This window comes from Neophocaena asiaeorientalis, unplaced genomic scaffold (genome assembly GCF_003031525.2).
Source record: "Neophocaena asiaeorientalis asiaeorientalis breed wild unplaced genomic scaffold, Neophocaena_asiaeorientalis_V1.1 scaffold171, whole genome shotgun sequence".
NCBI classification, from domain to species: Eukaryota; Metazoa; Chordata; class Mammalia; order Artiodactyla; family Phocoenidae; genus Neophocaena; species Neophocaena asiaeorientalis.
In genome coordinates this window covers 12,646,129-12,665,505 of record NW_020174013.1, presented here as the reverse complement: position 1 = coordinate 12,665,505, position 19,377 = coordinate 12,646,129, and the positions used below count along the sequence as shown (strand labels likewise).

The 19,377-nt window shown below is 38.1% G+C and overlaps 1 protein-coding gene across 22 annotated transcripts in view; it reads left to right on the top strand.

Annotated features, from left to right (window-relative positions):
• NRXN1 (neurexin 1) overlaps positions 1–19,377 on the top strand; it is a 1,113,124-nt gene that overhangs the window by 1,077,119 nt on the left and 16,628 nt on the right. For 14 of the 22 annotated variants that reach the window (XM_024753589.1, XM_024753591.1, XM_024753583.1 and 11 more), the window contains one exon: positions 11,653–11,740. In XM_024753589.1, coding sequence (XP_024609357.1) covers positions 11,653–11,740 — 88 coding nt within the window. The remainder of the gene's footprint in view (positions 1–11,652; positions 11,741–19,377) is intronic. The other 8 variants (XM_024753587.1, XM_024753585.1, XM_024753584.1 and 5 more) reach the window with 1 other exon arrangement.

The following is a 19,377-nucleotide window of genomic DNA, read 5'->3' as shown; positions in this document are numbered from 1 at the left end:
AAAGACAAATCATGTTTGAGAAACTTGGGAAAAGTGACAAATTAATCCTGCCTCTATTTTCGTCTTCACTACACCCAAATATGAAACTGAAGGAGTTGGATGCCAACTGGATGGAGGGCCAGGAGACCACAATCTATTCCTGAGCTGGACACTGTCGGTACAGTGATATGGTACTGCACTCCTGACTGTGCCGACTTAGGGTTTCCGTCTCTTTACTAGAAGGGAACTGGAACAGATAACTCAAGTCTCCAAACTCTGAAAACAGTAGGATTTGATAAACGCTTGGTTACATCATGCAGCTAGGGAGAAGAGAAGAGCAGCCCCTTGGCTTTTCAATACACTGGTAGTTATGATGTTTTTTGAGGTGTTTTAAAAAGAGCTCTCACTTCAAATATGTAATTTACTCTGTTTACAGGATGTTTAAACAGAGAAGTGGGAATTTAAGCCAGGAAATTATACTTCCTTTGTGAAGGGAATGTCTGTGTCTGAAGATCACAGAAATCCAGGGCTAGGATAAACTTCTCTTCCCATGTTGCACGGAGAGCAAAGTGACAATGTGTACAGAGCTAGCTGTGTCTACATAGTAAATACTCTCGACAGTGTCTTCTAAGTGCCAGCCATTGTGCTAGACATTGTGCCTATCTAGCCCTAGAGAATTTCATCCTCATAAAAATTCAAAATAGGTGTAAATAACTTCCTTTTTACATAGGAAGAAACCTAAAGAAGCTAGATAATTTGCCCAACATCAACAGCTAATAAGTGGCAGAGCTGGGATTTCAGCCCAGTCTGTCTAGCTCTAATACCCATGCTCCTTCTATGCTCGGGGGTATAGAGAGGATTTTCTGCTTATAGATGGCCTCCATTTGTCATACACCTGAAGTTCTCCAAGCAATTCAAGGGAGGGAAGTCTGGTGCCATATTATATTCCTCTTCTGTATAACCCCTTGTTAATCAAAAGTATTCAATAAATGATTGTGAATAGATGAATGAATTAATGAATGAGTGAATGCATGGAAGAATCAATCAGAAGATACAAATTTCGTGAGTGCATTCTGTCCTGCACTTAAGTCTTAGTCTGAATTTGATGGCTGGTCTCAGCCAGCCCTTATCTTCATGCAGTTTATTTCAGGAAGAAGATAAAAGTTTCATCCTGCAGTTAGATTTTGAAGGAGAACATTATAAAGGCATAGTTTCCTTATAATCCAATGAAAGTATTTACAAGGTAAGACTATGGCAATAGAGTTCAGGGGAAACTGGAAGAGTTGGGGGTATATTATACAGGAAAAAAAAACCCAGCATGGCAGTCAACTATTTTTTTTTTTTCTCGGTCCTTTCTCTAAGGCAGGCTATATCTTATTGCTTTCTCAACAGACAGGGATGCTTCATAAAAGCAGGCAGACCAACTTATTGCAAGACATTTTTACCTTCTCCTTCCTTCTAACTTTTAGTCGTTCTCTCTTTGCAGTTAAAGATAATGTCACTTTTTGCTATTTCTCTACCATAAATTTCCAGCCATGAGGTATAATGTAAAAACCAGTTACAAAGTTTCATTGTCACTTCTAGAGATGTTAGAAGGCAGATAAAATCTTTGGAAAAGTGTGACTTTTGCCACAGTTCTCATCTCCCACTCTTAGGAGTTATACTCCTGGAAAATAATCGATACTTGCTCGCTCTTATTTGGAGATTTAAAGAGCTGTTATAAATGAGCGATTGTGGCAAACGTACACCTAGGTGTAATGAACTTAGGGAGGATGAACATCAGGAATAAGATTATTTGAAATGATTCTACCAATGCAAGTGTCGTGTGTAATATATCTTCTATTTTTTAAGTCAAGAGGAATCCTTCATTCAACTTTATTAATTCAATTTTCACAATCATACTTATCTTCATCAAGTGCTTTTATTGAAATTCCAGATACTTAAAGAAGATAAGCCAGGTTTTAGAGCATGATAGCATTTTTTTTCTATCTTTATTGACATATAATTGACAAATTTAAATTGTTTAAGGTTGATGTTTTGATACACATATACATTGTGAAATAATCACCACAATCAATGGTGATGACATTTTAAATCAACTCTGTTGAACTGTGATAGATGTGATAGATGTTCGAGGGCTATAAAACGCAGACATAAATTCTGTCCCACAGAAATACATGAAATAAAACATACACCTACGCAGTTCCCAGACTTTTAGATTTAAATATAATTTGGAAAGGCGCACACCTCTACTGTTCTAATGCACTAAGAAAATATTGCTCAGTGTCTTACGAGAGTTAATTCGCATATTATCAATCCATATAGGGAACACGACCATGGGCTATGTTTTGTTATAACTACAGATACGACCACTATAATAAGAAGCGTTGTGCGGCATGGATCACACTTAGAGTCAGCCTCCTCTTCTTCTCCCCTCAGCTCCCCTCCCTACTGCTCCTTCTCCTTTTCTCTGTCTGTTTCGCTGTCTGTCTGTCTGTCTCTCTCTCCTTTAATTAGCAGCGTTTGCTACGTGATCTCTTTTTTCTTATTTTCTGTTCATTTAAATGCTCTAGATATAATAGGGCATGATTTAGAGTAAACTCTGGAGGCGGGCATAAAATAAATCAAGTTGTCACAATCTTCCAAGTCCCAGGAAAGTGAATAAGGAGGAGAATTTTGAGAGAACTCCAGTAACCCTGCATCTGTGCAGTAACTCTCCCGGAGCGCTGACATGGAGAAGAGGGAATCACAGTGCCAGATGTGGATTGGCACTGCCCATCTTGTAGGTTACCAGTGAGACTGAAACATGGGCACTCAACAAGCAATGCCGAAGTGAATCATATTCTGATGTAAAAGAGATCTTCCCAAGAATAGCAACATTTATGTGAGGGGCCAATTCAAGTGAGAGATACAGATCCTATTCAACTGAGGGGACAAGAGGATTTCAAGACATAAAAATGAAATATATTCAGTTGGGTGGATTTTTGGCTGCCCTCTTTAAGCACTCCCCAGAAGTGTTCTTCATATTGTCATGTAAGGAGCAAAACTAATTCTGTATTAGTTGTAATAATAACATATAAACATTGCTGCGTGAGGACTTTCATATTTACAGAGTGCTTTCGCACATATCAAAATGGATCCCCGGGGACTTCCCTGGTGGCGCAGTGGTTGGGAATCCGCCTGCCAATGCAGGGGTTTGATTCCTGGTCCAGGAAGATCCCACATGACACGGAGCAACTAGGCCCGTGCGCCACAACTGCTGAGCCTGCGCTCTGGAGCCCGCGAGCCACAGCTGCTGAGCCCATGTGCCACGGCTGCTGAAACCCGCGTGCCTAGAGCCCGTGCTCCGCAACAAGAGAGGCCACTGCAATGAGAAGCCTGCGCACTGCAATGAAGCGTAGCCCCGGCTCTCCGCAACTAAAGAAAGCCCACATGCAGGAATGAAGACCCAACGCAGCCAAAAATAAAAAATAATTAATGAATGAACTAAAAAGACTTTAAAAAAACATTAATTAAAATAAAATGGATCCCCATAATATCCCTATGAGATAGAGAAGTTATTTTGTCATATACAAATGATTATATATATACATTTAGTCACATATATAGTATATATATACATGCATAGTATATATATTTGCCTATATAGTATATCTATTCTTATGTACTGTCGAGAACACAGAAATCATTTCAAGATGATACATATTACTTATGAGATCCAGGTTGAGACTTGATATATATTTTCCATTATTGCTAAGCATGTAGCGAATTAAACGGAAGTGGTTCAACAGTACAACATCCCAAATGTGTACTAAGGAACCGAAGTACTCAACATAAGGAATGAAATAGTCAGATGTGAAAGCCTGGAGTTCCAGTTTAACTATAACCAGCAAGGATTGGATCTCTTAGTGCATGAGCAAAATAACATTATAACATTTAAGCGAGGTCACATTTACTCTCAATCACTCCTTGACAGAAACACTCATAGTGGTGCTGCTCAGATATTGGCAAGATACTGGTATAGAACCTTGCATATATTCAACAAATGGGTCCAAGAAAAAATCAGGAAACCAACTGTCTGTCAACTTCATCAACATCATTTCCAACCACATCCCTAATTCTTGTTGTCCCAGACTGCAAGCATTGTGTGGGATGGAAGTTCTCACATATCTCCAAGTTGAAGCTCTATCAAGGGGACATTGGTCATGGTCCTGCCCAGTAGAAAAGAAGTGTTCTGGATAACGAGCTGCCTGTGGCTCCTTCTGATCAATGAATGGATGTCTAGACTGTACCTAGAGAAACAACAGTGTTATTAATTAATGGCCACCTCCACTTACTTATCCCCAAGATGTATTAAGATAATTTGACAAAACCCTAATGATGGTTGTGTGAGAGAGACAAAGCTAAATATCTCATTAGCACTTACGTTGTGAAAACAGAAGTTAATAAGAGAGACCTTGGAAGTTTTCATCAGTGGATTAATGAGAAGAGAGACAAAAGAGTTCATTGAGTTAATTTTGTAGCCAGCGTGACCTGCACTGTTCTAAGTCAAGGGGAAAAATAGGAAAAGATTCAATAATCTACATTTTCTTTCTGTCCCGAAGAATTTAGTTATGCATTTATGTGCAGAGATGAGAGACAAGATGTTTAAGGTCTTAAAAAAAAAAAAAAGTTAAGAAAAGATTACCACACGTAAATAAAGAACTTTCTGGGTTTACTTCATTTCAAAGTAACTGCAGTTCTGTCAATGTTTGAATTTTTGTAACTGGAGTAAAAAATTAAACTCCAGCATTCGTTTTGTTCCATTTTTAGTGCAACTTAATGTGCTGCCATATCAAGTGGTACAACAGCTGTCTGTGGATATGTCTCCTGATATCTGTGTGTGTTTTCTTCATGATAATTTTAGTGGCTACTTATATAAAAGCCAGTACTCTCCTTTGCCACCTTTTAACTTATTTTAAATCTATTTAATTGTGTATCTTTATAATCACATGAAATCCTTTAAAGAACAAAATGGTTTGGGATGGATGGATGGATGAATGGGAGGATGGCTGGGTGAGTGATGGATGGATGGATAGAAGTCACCCGGGATGAGAGACAATCACAGTCTATTGGAGGTCGGGATAATCTCAGTTTTGCCATTAATTAGCAGTATAATTGTGGTCAAGCAAAAACACTTAAATTTCTAGCTTCAGTTTCCTGATATGTAAAATAAAGACCTTAGACTAATGATCACTAGTGTCTGGCTCAGTACAAGAAGATATATGACTGCTTGACTAAAACATGATTCCATTTCCTAACATGTTAGATGCCAACCATGAAAGCTTGGATTTTGGAGACATGTTGTTGAAACTATCCATCGTTGGCATTTTACAATTATAAAATGTTTTGGCCTCATTACCAATAAGGATTTTCAGTTCAACCTGTGTGACTAATTAGTCCATTCAGTCACAATAGTTAGACTAAAGATTCATATTGACACAGCTAGAAGCCTAGATTTGCATTGTAAACATCTGTCAGTATTTATTTAATTTGGAAATGGCCAAACCCATTTCAGAAAGGGCTTTGTTCAAAACCAAAACAAACAGAGAGGGAACACATTCAGTCACATGCATATTCTAGTTTCCCTTTCAGCATCTCCACATCACTACCAGCATTCTTTGGAGGTCTTACACTCCCAAGTTCTAATTCGTGAGAATCCAAGAGAATAGATATTCCAAATCCTCCCTGAAAATTTAAACTTCACTTTAGCTTTTTCTTTGGCCAGCTCTCCTATTTGCTTTGGCTAAAAATGGAAATGCGGTATGAGCATAGAGGTCATTAGTAGCTCAAAGAAAGATAAGAATTTATCTTTTTTAAAAAATATAAATTTAATTTCAAGCTTCCTGACACCAGGTTTTTATTTCGCAGGTTTACTCTTGCATAACTTTGCAAAAATATGTGTTTGTTTCATTAAGCAGGAATTCAGTTCCTTTCTTCCTCTCATAATTTCCTTTCTCTGTGACATTATTTCCATATCCCTATCTTCCCCTTAGAGTTTTTTCCTGTTAGGATGACCACTGTCAAATGCATATGAAAATGCATGTTAGAATGAGTAAGATATTTATGACCTCTTTACATGGTGAGTTTTTCTATCCAACTCACTTGCACTGTTCTGAAACCATTGCATACGTTTTAAACAGGAAAATTCTGAAGAAAACTGAATGGCTTTCAAGTCTGTCTTTTTCCAAGCAGACAGCTGATTTCTGGTCACTTTTTGTAATAACCTAAGGCATCAACTGAGGGGAAAAAAAACATTAAGGAAATGTGAAAGCTGGTCGTTTTCAGGGATATTTCAGTTTTGCCCTAAATATTCACGAATGCCAACGTTCAGACGTTCAAATCGGGTAAATGAACGTACAAATGGGTATTTTTTTTGAGCAGGCACTTAACTGTAACACTCAGAATAATAGCACCTCCACCTGCATTCCGCGCAAGTGTGTCGTTGGCGGATATTTAATGAAGTAGTAGATGTGGGAGCACTGTTAAATTTCAATCAAAATAAGCTATTAGAATTGATTTTGTTATTTGTATTAATGAGTGATTTGTTCTTCTGCTTGAGAATAGAATGGGCACAATAAGTTATTCGCAGGTAGGAATCACGATCTGTGCCTTGTCAGGTAGTGACCATATTTTGTGCCCACCAGAAAATGCTATGGATAGATGAGTGACTGATTCGTTGGTGACTAATTGATCTTCGTATTCTTTGTTACTCATGTGCTGGAGCTAAAATTCATCCTTCATGTATTGGATCTCAGTTTATTATTTTTATTTTTATTAGATTAGTGAGCATGGGACTGATATCTTTATGTGGCATCTGCTACTCAGAGAAACAATGACAAATAAGAACCAAAAGCTTTGCTGAGACAATGGGAACTACCATGGAATCTATGCAAAGAATAGGATTAACTAAAATTACCAATTTGACGTATTTGTTTAGTGATTTGATTTGATCAAATTGACCCACTGTTGGGGAATTCTATATATGTATTACAATTGGGTTATTTTTTTTGCAGTTCTTCCTTTTGGTGAAAATTGTGACTTCCCCACCTCCTAGAAGCTTCTTGCCCCATAAGTTATCAGTGCAATGGTTCAGACCTAGCTTGAGGAATTTGTGTCGCTAATTGTGAATCCTGGTATTTTTCTTTTTTCAAGAAAACACATCTAGCAATAAATCTGATAAGGAAGACTATCAGATTCAGTGCTGTGAAAGGCAGACAGCAATGTTCTCTCTCTTCCGGAGCAGCTTCACGTAGACAAAAGTATCAGAACAAGTGTCCGTCAATTAGCCAAACATATCACATGTCAGCTAGCACCACACTCAGTCCATCAGTTGTCTCAATCAGCTCAGTATAAATGTCCATCATAGCAGTGAGAGATTAGGCTAAATACTGTTACACGAGTGAGCACCATTGCTTGAGACAATTTTTTTTTTTTTTTTTTTTGCCGTACGCGGGCCTCTCACTGTTGTGGCTTCTCCCGTTGCGGAGCACAGGCTCCGGACGCGCAGGCTCAGCGGCCATGGCTCACGGACCCAGCCGCTCCGCGGCACGTGGGATCTTCCCGGACCGGGGCACGAACCCGTGTCCCCTGCATCAGCAGGCGGACTCTCAACCACTGCGCCACCAGGGAAGCCAGAGAAAAAAATTTTTTTTTTTTACATTGCATTTGGATGTATAGCTGGATAGACCGTCGCAGTTTAGAAACAAAGTTTCAATCGAAATTTTAGAGTAAATCAAGAATTTCTTTGTGGGCATCCAATTCATAATGGACATCCTTTTGCACAGTTGGAGTATGTTCTTTTTCTCACAAAGCAGATTTTTGCTGGTAGAGTTTTCTTGTGGGTCTTTTCATCAGAATTTACCGGTCTTCAGCAAAGCTGTTTACCATGAGGAATAAGGTCTAGGAATGCTATTCTTAGCAAGGATATAATATTACAGATTAAGTTTATCCATCCTCTCATCCTGTCTTTTTAGCACACAGATATGCAATTGTGCTATATTCAAAAAAGTGAATATGCAGCAAATTCTACCATTAAAGGTGATGGTGGGGAAAAAGGCTCGCTGTAGAGCAAAAATACAAAGAACAAAAATACATCAGTGTTTCTCTATTTTCTAACCCACCAAATGGTCTCTGCCTAATAACCCTGGACATTAAAAAAAAAAAACTGGTCTAACTTCTTACTGTACATTAAGGACATCCTTTCTCCCCCATTCTGATTAAATTTTCCTACCCTATACAGGTTGGTGTTTATCCATATGACATGTGAGTTAAGTTTCAGTGCCTTTATTTCCTGAATTGTGTGCAAATCATTTTTTTCCCCTAAAGGTAAGGAGACCTAAGTAGTTTCAGTAGACATTCTGAACAAGAACAGACGTTTGCCATGAAAATGTCCACACCACTCTGAATTAGGGAAGATTAGGCACTTTGACCTGTGAGTGGTTGAATGCACAGTTAGGGACCCTCATCTAAATGGACGGTTATGTAAAGCTAATGCTTTTGCTCCATCACTATTCTGTCTCCTTCAGAAGGTTGTCTCTTTTCTGAAAAAGGTTATAAACATCAGAGAAAAGTATACTGAAGAACAGAATTGATTAATGTGACATATTTGAGTTTCTTCAACAGCATGTCATAGGGAGGCAGTTCCAAACACGGTGAATTAAATTTAAATTACACAGCTTTGGCTAGAAAATTGTTTGGTTAATTTAGCCTCTGAAATGAATCCAATAATAAACTAGATTTTAATTTCTGAGAGAAAAATATGAAAACAATGTGTAATTCATTTTATCAGGAAAAGTGCATTAAAAACTAAAATATAGTTGTACAATAGGGTCGAATTTGCACAGTGTTATTTTTCCTACTGTAAAAGGCTATAGGAGGTACTGTCTATTGTATGACATCTTTTGTTATTTTAGGTACTGTGTTTTGTGAAAGATGACACTGAGAACATTCTCTAACACTTTCTGTTTGCTGTGGAATTGTTTGGAAAGGCTGTTGAATTTAAATATTAGGTCAACTTTTAAAACAAAATTTAACTTTGCAGCCTAAATAACTTAGTCTGCATGAAACACTACACTGAGCTACACATTTCTAGTCCGTGAATTTCTTTTAGGAAGCAACCTTTATTATTTATATTCGATGTTTGACTTCTCATTCAGAATTTGAACCTAGGCAGCAAAAGATGGAAACTTAGTTCAACAAAGTACCAGTAGAGCTACTGTATTTTGATACAAAAGCTAACATGAGATCTAAAGTTAAGAATAATTCACATGTACAACTTCCAGTTTAATGTCTAAAATTGTATTGTTTATAAATATAGTGCAAAAATATTAAATTGGTGTTCCATTCGTGAAACAACAATAATGTTGGTAATGTCACAACTTTTATAAATAGTTAAAAGGTGGTCCTATTCTAGGTACTTTTCATGTATTAAGTTAATCTTTACAACAACAGTGACTATGCTCTCCATTTTTTTCAGATGAGAAAAACAAGGTACAGAACAGTTTTTAAGCTTTTAGAGCAGAGTTTCTCAACTTCTGTACTATTGTCGTTTGGGTCAGATCATTCTTCGTTGTGGGAAGGCTGCCACATACGTTTTAGGATTTTTTAGCAGCATCCGTGGTGTCCATTCTTTAGACGCCAATAGTAGCTCACCCACTCCCACCTCAACCCAGCCGAGACAACTAAAATGTCTCCAGACATTGCCAGATGTCTTCCCAGGTGGAGGAGGGGAGAGGGGGCAACATCACTGCCAGGGTGAGAAGAACTAGATTAAAGAACTTATCCACATCCTCCTCCCCCCCTCCACCAAGAACAAAAATTCCTCAAGGAAAATGAACAATTCTCTTGGAACCATGAAATTAATTTTTAAAAATATGCACTGTGGTTTTCAAAAAAAGGTAGCTTTCCACTTGAAGTTGGCTTTTAAAAAACAGATTATCAGCTCTGGGGCGAATTGGAACAATTGACATGCCAGACCTCATAATCCAATAACTTGTTATTATCAAGTCAGTTTGGATGTTATCCTGCAAGATGTGCTCATGCCAGAAGGAGGATGGATTCTTGCCTTTTAAAGCTCACTGTACTGAACGATACCTACGTGACTATCACACCAATTGCTAATGGCTATCACTGGCATTAACAGTTACAATTCCAGAAAAACTGGTATTTGAACTTCTTTCAAAATGACAGCAGCAAAATAAATTAATTCAGTCTCCCAACTGTGTTAGAGGAATTAAGAGCAGAATAACATGAAACCATCTCAAAATACTATTAAATGCTTGCATTTATTTAAAGTTATGTTTTGAAGCACTAGCATCTGGACAAATTCTTTATTCTTGATTAATTAAAGACCTTGTACTTGAAATATTTTTGAGCCTAATTTTGCCACAAATGTGCATCATCCCTTGTCTCCACTTTTCACAATAGCGCAATTCTCTTAACATTTATATATTTATACTTTACCCTCTGACTACTAGACACTCCCTTAATAAAAGTATATCATATATCTGATTTTTCTTTAATTTAAGGCCTTTATTATTGTAATTCTACTTTTAAATAAGGACTTCATCCGTGTTGCAGTTCTGAGTATCATCTAGACAATTATAATCTCCTTAATCCTTAGCCGATGTAATGAGATATTTTCCTTCTTGTACCTTGAATTCTCTCTGTATTACCTTAGCATTAGCCAGATCTGGTGCAAACCTTCACAGTTTCCATGCAATATCTGTGCTGAGTTGATTGCTGTTTATAAGCGGCAGTAAAGAGCAACCTCTGATGCTTGTAAACGTGTTGATTATGTGACTAACTGCTAGGTTTTACACACTCTGCTTTTTTTATTACAGTGATGGTTATCTTCTTTGCTGTAAGTGCAGTGAAGCAACTAGAATGTCAGAAAGAAAACTGTCACCTCTATCCTATTTGCTGTAAAATATCATTCCCCCCAATACACGCTTCATTTATTCTAAAACCTTAATGATGGAAAGGACAATGGGGAAACAATACCTGCTATCTGAGTATGACAAAGATGAGAACTTCGTAATGAGTGTGAAAGCTCAACACAAATCTTAAAAAGTACCTTCAGTGGATTATATTTGCTTCCCTTTTTGCATCAGTGGAAGATATTCTCTGTTTAATCTGTGTTTCCTAATAAAGACAAGCTATATCTCAAAGATACATCAAATTCTACCTGGTCATGAATATAAAAGGTTATATAGTTGTTCTGCTTTTAGGAAGCCAAGCACAAGTACTGATGCAAACCTTGTAGCACTCCAGGGCGGTAATAAATTTCAAATCATCTGTTTCTGCCAGGCTGTTTTAAACCTCTGTCTGCTCCTGTGTGCAGCTTCCCTGGGCAGTTAAATGGATGGGTATGTACAAGTTGGCTACCACCATTTCCATATCCTCATGTAAAATAAGCTAGAATCAAGTTTTCACAAATATGCCAATTCTTCTATGAGGGATCTAAACTAAGTTGAAGAATGTAAGCTCTGTGTCCTCGGGAAGGGAAATAATTGAATTTGGTTTCTCGATCTGTCAGGTAAACACAAGTGGTGTTTTACTAGTCCACGAGACAAGATGAAAAGATCTGTTAGGTCCCTTTAAATTAATCTACCGAATGTGTTTCCTTTACAGACCACAGATGACATCCTTGTGGCCTCAGCGGAGTGTCCCAGCGATGACGAGGACATTGACCCCTGTGAGCCGAGCTCAGGTGGGTTAGGTTAGTCGACTTTTTTTCTTACTTTCTTTACTGTGAATCTTTGTTGCATGCTATAGTCCCTAGAAGATCTTTGCATTTTTGTCTGGAAGTCCACCCTATGAAAAAATGCCTCATTGTGAGATAAGAGCTCTTAGTTTTTTTGTGTGTGTGTGTGGTACGCGGGCCTCTCACTGCTGTGGCCTCTCCCGTTGCGGAGCACAGGCTCCGGACGCGCAGGCTCAGCAGCCATGGCTCACGGGCCCAGCCGCTCCGCGGCATGTGGGATCTTCCCGGACCGGGGCACGAACCCGCGTCCCCTGCATCGACAGGCGGACTCTCAACCACTGCGCTACCAGGGAAGCCCAAGAGCTCTCACTTTTTACGTGGGTACATTTCCCCACATTTATTAAAAAAATAATTTTTAAAACAAAACCCACAAAGATTATGTATTCCAGAAAAAGCAGTGGGGGACAGCACACAAGGCTGGTACCTTACTGTTCACATTCCATTAGCTCATGATATAATTTTCAGTATAACCATATATGGGGATCTTTCTTGGGTCACCCATAATAAAATTATAAAGTTTAAAAATTGCATTGCATTTTGGAAAATTCTTTGACCTTTCTACTCACAAAAAGTCCCCACTACTCACTCTGCCAGCAAATTATCTTAAGTGATAAATTTCTGAATTTCAGAAGTGAGAGTATTATGGCAATAGTAAAACAAACAGCAGGTACAGTCAGTCCTTGGTGCATTTAATAGAGAAATGTTTGAGTCTTCCAATGTCTCCCTAAAATTCAAGTTCATGTGTTTTAACTGTAGGTGATGCATAGTTTCTTCTCCTTCTTTGTGATATGGTGTGACTAACACATCAGTACTGCTTTCCTGCAGCCCTGTACCATCAAGCAGTGGCTGTGGACCCTGAAAATGAACGGATCAGAGCCTGGGTTTGATTCCAAATATTCGTAATACCAAGGATTAGGGTCATTTCCATTAGTTTTCTTTGTAAGCAGTGTTTCTTAAAATTCAGTAATTGTCTTGTTTAGGTTAACAAAACCATTGAGGTAGATATGGACTAACCACTATTGGATAACTCATGACCTCTGTAGATGTCACCTATAACCACAGGAGAACTTCATGTCACGGTAAAATAACTAATCTGGGATTCTTGTGAAGAATATCATTCCAATCTACTTGTTCTGATATTTGGATAAAAAATGGTTCAGGATGCGTATCTTACATCTCCTTTTGAATATCACTTCTACCCCTGTCCCCCCACTGATTATAGCTACTTACTCTCAGCACTTAGAGCAGCTACTGAGTGCCAGTGAGGAGCAGAAGCTCAGCTGTCATCTCTCAGCAGGAGAAGGTTTGGGAGGTCCATTCTGGTTGTCTTCTCGTGTTTCTTTCTCTCACCTCCACCCCACACATCAAAATTCTCAGCCTCCAGACCCATCTTTCATACACAGTTATTAGAAGAGGATCTGATATAATCTGATGATCATGCATTCAATTCCTCCAGTTTCTTGATCTCTACACCATTCCCTTTTGGTTGTCTAGACAGATGTGGTCCCTTCATGATACCATCCTGGACCACTTTGTCAAAATCCTGCTTTTGTTTTCATTGGTATTCTCATTCTCTCTGTGTTAGTCAAAAAGGAAAAAAAAAAAAAAAGTTACTGCTTTTTTGTCCATGACGTCAGTCCATCTATTTGCCTTCTCCCTCCCTCAAATTTCTCCTTTCCCCATTTCTCCTATTCTCACATGCCCAACGATGACTGTCTCTTTCGTAGCTTCTCTAAGATCTTCCAGCATGGGTCATTCTTAAGTGGAGTCTGGTGTTTGTTATACATTGATATGTGTGTGTGTCTATATTTGTATTTATATTTGCTTTTGTTTTCCCAGTTAGCATGAGAACAGTTGATACTTTTTCCGTTTTTTCCACTCTATTAACACAATGCTGAAAACAGTATAGGTTCTTACTAATTATAGTACTGGCTGGTTTTCCTCTGGGCTGAATCCTTCTTTTGCTGTTTGAGTGGAGGCTATCGTCCTCTTTATATAGAGTCCTCACTTTGAGTACCTAGTAACTCCAGTGTAAGAAGTCTAATTGCACTTAAAATTGTCACTTTTTTTTCCTTCTTGAGCACAGTTAAATGATCCAGTTCTTCTAGCCATTGCTTCTAGGTCTTACTAACCATTCCTTAATAGACTAGTTTACTGTCTCTCCCTTTCTCTGGGGACGCCAGCCCTAAGCACAGGATGGTGTGGGTGGGGAAAGAGGAGAGAAAGAAAGAGAAAGATTACTTTTTTTTTTTTTTTTTTTTTACCTTTTTGACATCCTCCTCTCTTTTTTCACCTGGCTTTGTTATCTAATGGGTTTATAATCCTTTTTCACACAATAATACATAAAAAAACAAAGAAAGAAAAAATAAAAATTTTTTTTTTTTTTTTTTTTTTTTTACCATTTTGACATCCTCCTCTCTTTATTCACCTGGCTTTGTTAAATAATATAACACCGTGGAAAGTGAGGAGCAGCTTGTTAATAACCACACTCCAGATACCCTTTCTGCTTCTTCTCTTTACTAATTTATCACTTATCTGAAAGAATCGTGTTTACTTTTCTATTTGTTACTTGTTTATTAACTTATAGCTTGCATCCCCGCCACGCAAGAAGAACAGCTCCGTGAAGCAGGAACTCGGTTTGCGTTGTTCCACACAAGACTTGTTGCATGAATTTTAATTTTGTTCCACAGCCCCAAAGTCTGCTGTCTGATATACAAGACACAGCAGCTACTGACCCCATCTGATGACAGCTACAACACTCTTGTACCAAGGCTAGTTTAACTCCTCATCCTCAGTGTTTCTTTCCTTACTCTCTAGTTTTCAATTTGTCAATTCCTCTTAAGGCTTAAACTTCAGATTCTGTTGCTTTAATGGCATCTTCCACTGTAGGCTTTTCTTGTGATCTTACCTCCCCTAGATAGTATCTTGATAGTGTAGTCCATGAATGGTTTCCCTTTCTATATTACATTCTGTAAGCGTGATCTCTTTTCTACATTGGATTTTTCTATCCAATTCCCTATAATTTTTTTTCATGCCCAACTTTAATAATTCATGCAGTGTTGCTCTTTCGGCATAATTGGCTCTGTGTGACAACTTCCTGTGAAGTTCTTAGTTCATATGATTTTTTTTTTTCCTATTTTCCAACTGTTTTTTTTTGCAGTTGAGGAGTCGTTTTTGTTATCCTCTTATAATCTGAATATTGTTTTCTGCTAGGATAGCCCTCCTCTAGGTCTTTGTTTCTTAATGTAGTATGTACTTGTTCTCTTAAATAGCTTTCTTCATACTTGCTTTGTGTCTTGAACACAAATATAAAGTAACATGATCAAAAATTGCAGTCGCTGATGTTATTAGACTTTGGATACTGTTAGATATATCTCGATAAAAATCATGGTGGATATCAGCAGGTTGTATTTTGGAAAACTGACTTTTTAGGAAAGTAATATATTGGGTTAAATATTTAGAACTGGATATGCCTACTATACACTTTTGCTACTCCTTAAGCAAGTGAAAGCAGATATTTTTGTAAAGAGATGCATAATTACTTTTACAGGAAGATTGCCCAAATCTTCTGTGTATTTCACACTAATGTCTCTCAGTCTCCCTGAATATTTACATATGAAGTTTCTCTAATCACCGTGACCCAAAACTCTTCCAAAAATGATTTCTTCTCTGAAAATGTGCTATGCTTATCACTTAGGTGCTTTCCTAAGGCTATTAATGAATCAAACAGGAAAAATCTGGCATCTTCTTGAACACAAGTAGATTAATACCTTTTATGAAGTGCTTGATAAATTGAATTGCCGTTTAATTCCACCCAGATCTCTTAACGAAGAGGGACATTATATATTTGGTGGATTGTCAGTTTCACCACTGACTGAATAGTGTTGAGAACTATTGTGCAACCACTGCTCTGTTAAACTCTGGGAGAAACAAATTGGAACTGCACCTTCAGTCCCATTTTACAAAAGGACATCTTTCATTCTACCCCAGACGCTTTTTCAGCTATTCTTTATGAGGAACAGGCTCTTTATCTTTGACATTAAAATATCACCTGTTTTTCAGGTGGTTACAAGAATTAAAACTAATATATGTAAGACGTCTACTGCAATGCCTGGCATAAAGTAGAGCATAAAGGGTGGCTTTTCTTTTTCCTAATTCGGTTATATAAAAAAGAATATTTTTCCCTTTTACATAATGCTGTTACTTTTCCCGGCTGAACATCGGTGGGCAACCGATGCAACCATTCAGGCCTCCTGATGGGGACTGTACATGTTGAAACTAGATCAGGAACAACCCCCCGGGTGGGAACACATGGAACTCAATTATACTTGATTCCAGCCACACTGTCCCGTGTGGTTAGCATCAGATGATAATTTCACATTGGTGTAAACAGTGTTTTAGAATACGAGAGGGTGGCTGTTCAATTCAGGAGGTCTAATTGAACCCCAGCTCTTAGTCGACAGGTAGAAATCAGAAGCAGCCATTGGTAACTAGGTCACAGGCCAACCTTGCCCTAAAACGCCTGGTTTCAGCTGCCTGGACGTGTGACAAAGTGGATGACTTTTCCTTCACACTTGTTCTCAGAAACACTTGCTCCTTCTGTGCTTTTCCCTCAGCCTCGAGACATGGTTGTTAGATTAAATGAATTAATGTATGGAAAGCATGTTATAGAACAAGGCCTTGTTCATAATAAGTGCTACATGAGTGTTTGCTGTTATTACTATGTGTATTATATAAATATACCTATTTTCCAAGACTCCTTTTTTCACAGGAACATAAGTTTTTGTAAGACAGACTGCTTCGATTTATTAATCAATTGACAAAATGGCAACACTACAAACCACTGATGTTCCACAATGACCCTTAATCATGTCAGTACATCTTGATTTTGAGGCCTTCTTCTAAATAGATCCTTTTCTCAAAACTCCTGAAGAAATTTGGAAAGGTGTTTTGTATGCTGATATCTGAGACCTAAATGGAGATGATGACCCTCTTTGGTGTGGGAACTTCTGATGAAAAACTAGTTTGTCATTTGTTACAGAGAGGACAGGATCAGCTTCTTGTTTCCTGGGAGCCCTATTTAGGAAGGACAGTTTCCTCTTAGATGTATAATGCTTGGAATAATATGTCTGTTCTCTTTGTGTATGTGTGTGGGCAGGTGGTAGCTAATAGGATATTGGGCCACTCTCAAATCAGCTAAACCTTTGGCAAAGGAGAAAAAGAAAAGCTCTATTAAATAATTTAAAAACTGGTGTAATTATAGGAGAAGGAAAGGAATGTCATTTGGGGGGCAAGCTCTTAAACATTAGTTGAACCAATGGGGATGAGGTCATCGGTACAGCCCCTCAAAAAATACTGTTAGTTGCCTGTCAGTTGATCAGGGTTCAGGTTACATGAGTAAAGATAGATCACAGTGACAACTAATATTTAGTGAAGACCTGTTCTGTGTTCATCGTTGTTCTCAGTACTTTGTAAACATTATTCTATTTCATTATTTGGCCAAACTGAAATATTTTCATAGCTAAGGAGATTCAGAGAGATTAAGTTACTTTTTGTAATATGAGAGAGAGAATATGCTCTCTAGTTTAGGAAAAGTGGGGTTTTAATTTCTTGGAATGCAGAAGGTTGTTCTTTTAGAATTCAGGCACCTCACAAATATAAGATTAATTTTTTAAATGTTCATTTCAATAATTTCCATGGCTGGCATAAATTTAAATTTGATGGCGAAAGGTCCTTTACATGTATTACTATTCATTAGGCTAAATTTGCTGCCATTACTCTGCAATTTCATGCGGTTTTCCAGTGTGCTATTTTGAGAAAAGATCAAAGGATTTCTATTGAACTGATCCCATTAACCACATTAGGAATAAAGATATGTATATTGAACTAGGTGTATTTTTTTATTAAATAACTAATCACAGTCACTTAAAGGAATATATTACTTATTAGATCATATTTTTAGAGCCTGATTAGAAGATAATTTTGTCCTACATTTAAATTGGGGGTACTTATTATGTAATTATTCAAAAGCGAGTTTAATTAGCCTGTAATAGCCAACACATCGCTGTTAACATGGGGAGTTTTGAGGTGCAGCCAACAAAACAGCAGTAATGAGTGCTCCATTTCTGGAAACACCTAGAGCATCTCCTGAGCAGGGTCAGACCAGAGTCAGTGGCGAGGGCCTAGCTAATCATGTAATCATGTAGGTGCAGGACAGGGCATCTGCAGTTTGGGCTCTGATGGGCTAGGTGGCTTTCAGTGTGTGACATGCTGGTGGAAGAACTGCTTTTTTCCATATTAATTCTCCAGACAACTGGAATAAAAATGAAATGCTGTATGGTTAAAATGGAAGAAAGACATTAGACATCATTTGTACTTTTTCCCGTTTTTCTGAGAACAGTAATGTCAAAACAAAAATTGCATTGGACAACATTAAACAGACAAGGGAGATCTATTCAAGAGGATTGCAGTAGAAGGAGCCCAAAATTCAATCCGAGCTCAATTCACTGTGAAAAACAAAACAAACCAAAACTGGAAAGTTTTTAAGAGCTGGGATAGAGGGATCATAGACCTTAGACATTCTGTGTTGGCTGATTGGCTTCACCCAAAGGAAGAATAAACCCTTTCCTTCAAATATCTTCAGGACTGAAGGTAGCTTTATGAGTTGGAGTAACACGTACCCACTCAAGGTAGGCTCCTATTTTCCCCACAGAAATTGGAAGGTGGGGAGCTGTCTTCCTTGAAGGTTATATTTCAAAGCGAGGGCTCCTAGGTCCTTGAGAAAAATAGTCCTGGGTTATAACACTGAAACGAAGCTTTAAAAATATTTACACATCAAAGGTAGAGAAGGAATTTGGATTTACCAGTTTTCTAAAGTAAATGCTCTAAGGAAAGGGAGGCCAGAGCCCTAGAGGCAGGAAGAAGCCTGTCTAAAGTTTGCCCAAGCCTAAGGTCTTGGTCAGTGAAGGCAATTCCACCTTTTCAGGCAACTGATTTCCTTTACCAAAATTAGTTCCTACCAGGAGATCAGTAGAAAACAAAATAACAAACAAAAGATGGTTTCCGTTTGTTTTCAGAACACAGCCATTTTTACTTAACGTGAAGTGTTTTCACCTTTCTATGATTTGATCATTTTTGTTTAACAATGTAATGGAGTGAATCATTGTCCCACATTGGAAAACTTCAAGAGCGTTGTGTGAGAATTGTGATATGCAACAGGGAGTGAGTATTAGTTATGATGGTAACTTTGGAGTCAGATAGAACTAGTTCGAGTTGCAGCTCTTCCTGGTCTTGGGGAAGTGTCTTAGCATCCTTGAGGCTCGGTAGCCTGTGCCAGTGAACCCATTATCCTAACTTGTAGTGAGGCCCCTCACAAGGCAGACAGATTTCCAGATCTGGGTGGAAAATAGGTACAGTCCCTTTTGCTGTTCGAGACAGCGGGCTCTATTCACACATGTAAACTAACTGTGCTTGGCCACTTACAGTAATTACTTAGCAAATAAGTGAGTTTGCTGAGTTAGTTTAAGCATTTACCTGAAAGTCCACAGGGGCTTCCTTGGTAGTCCAGTGGTTAAGACTCCGCTCTTCCGCTT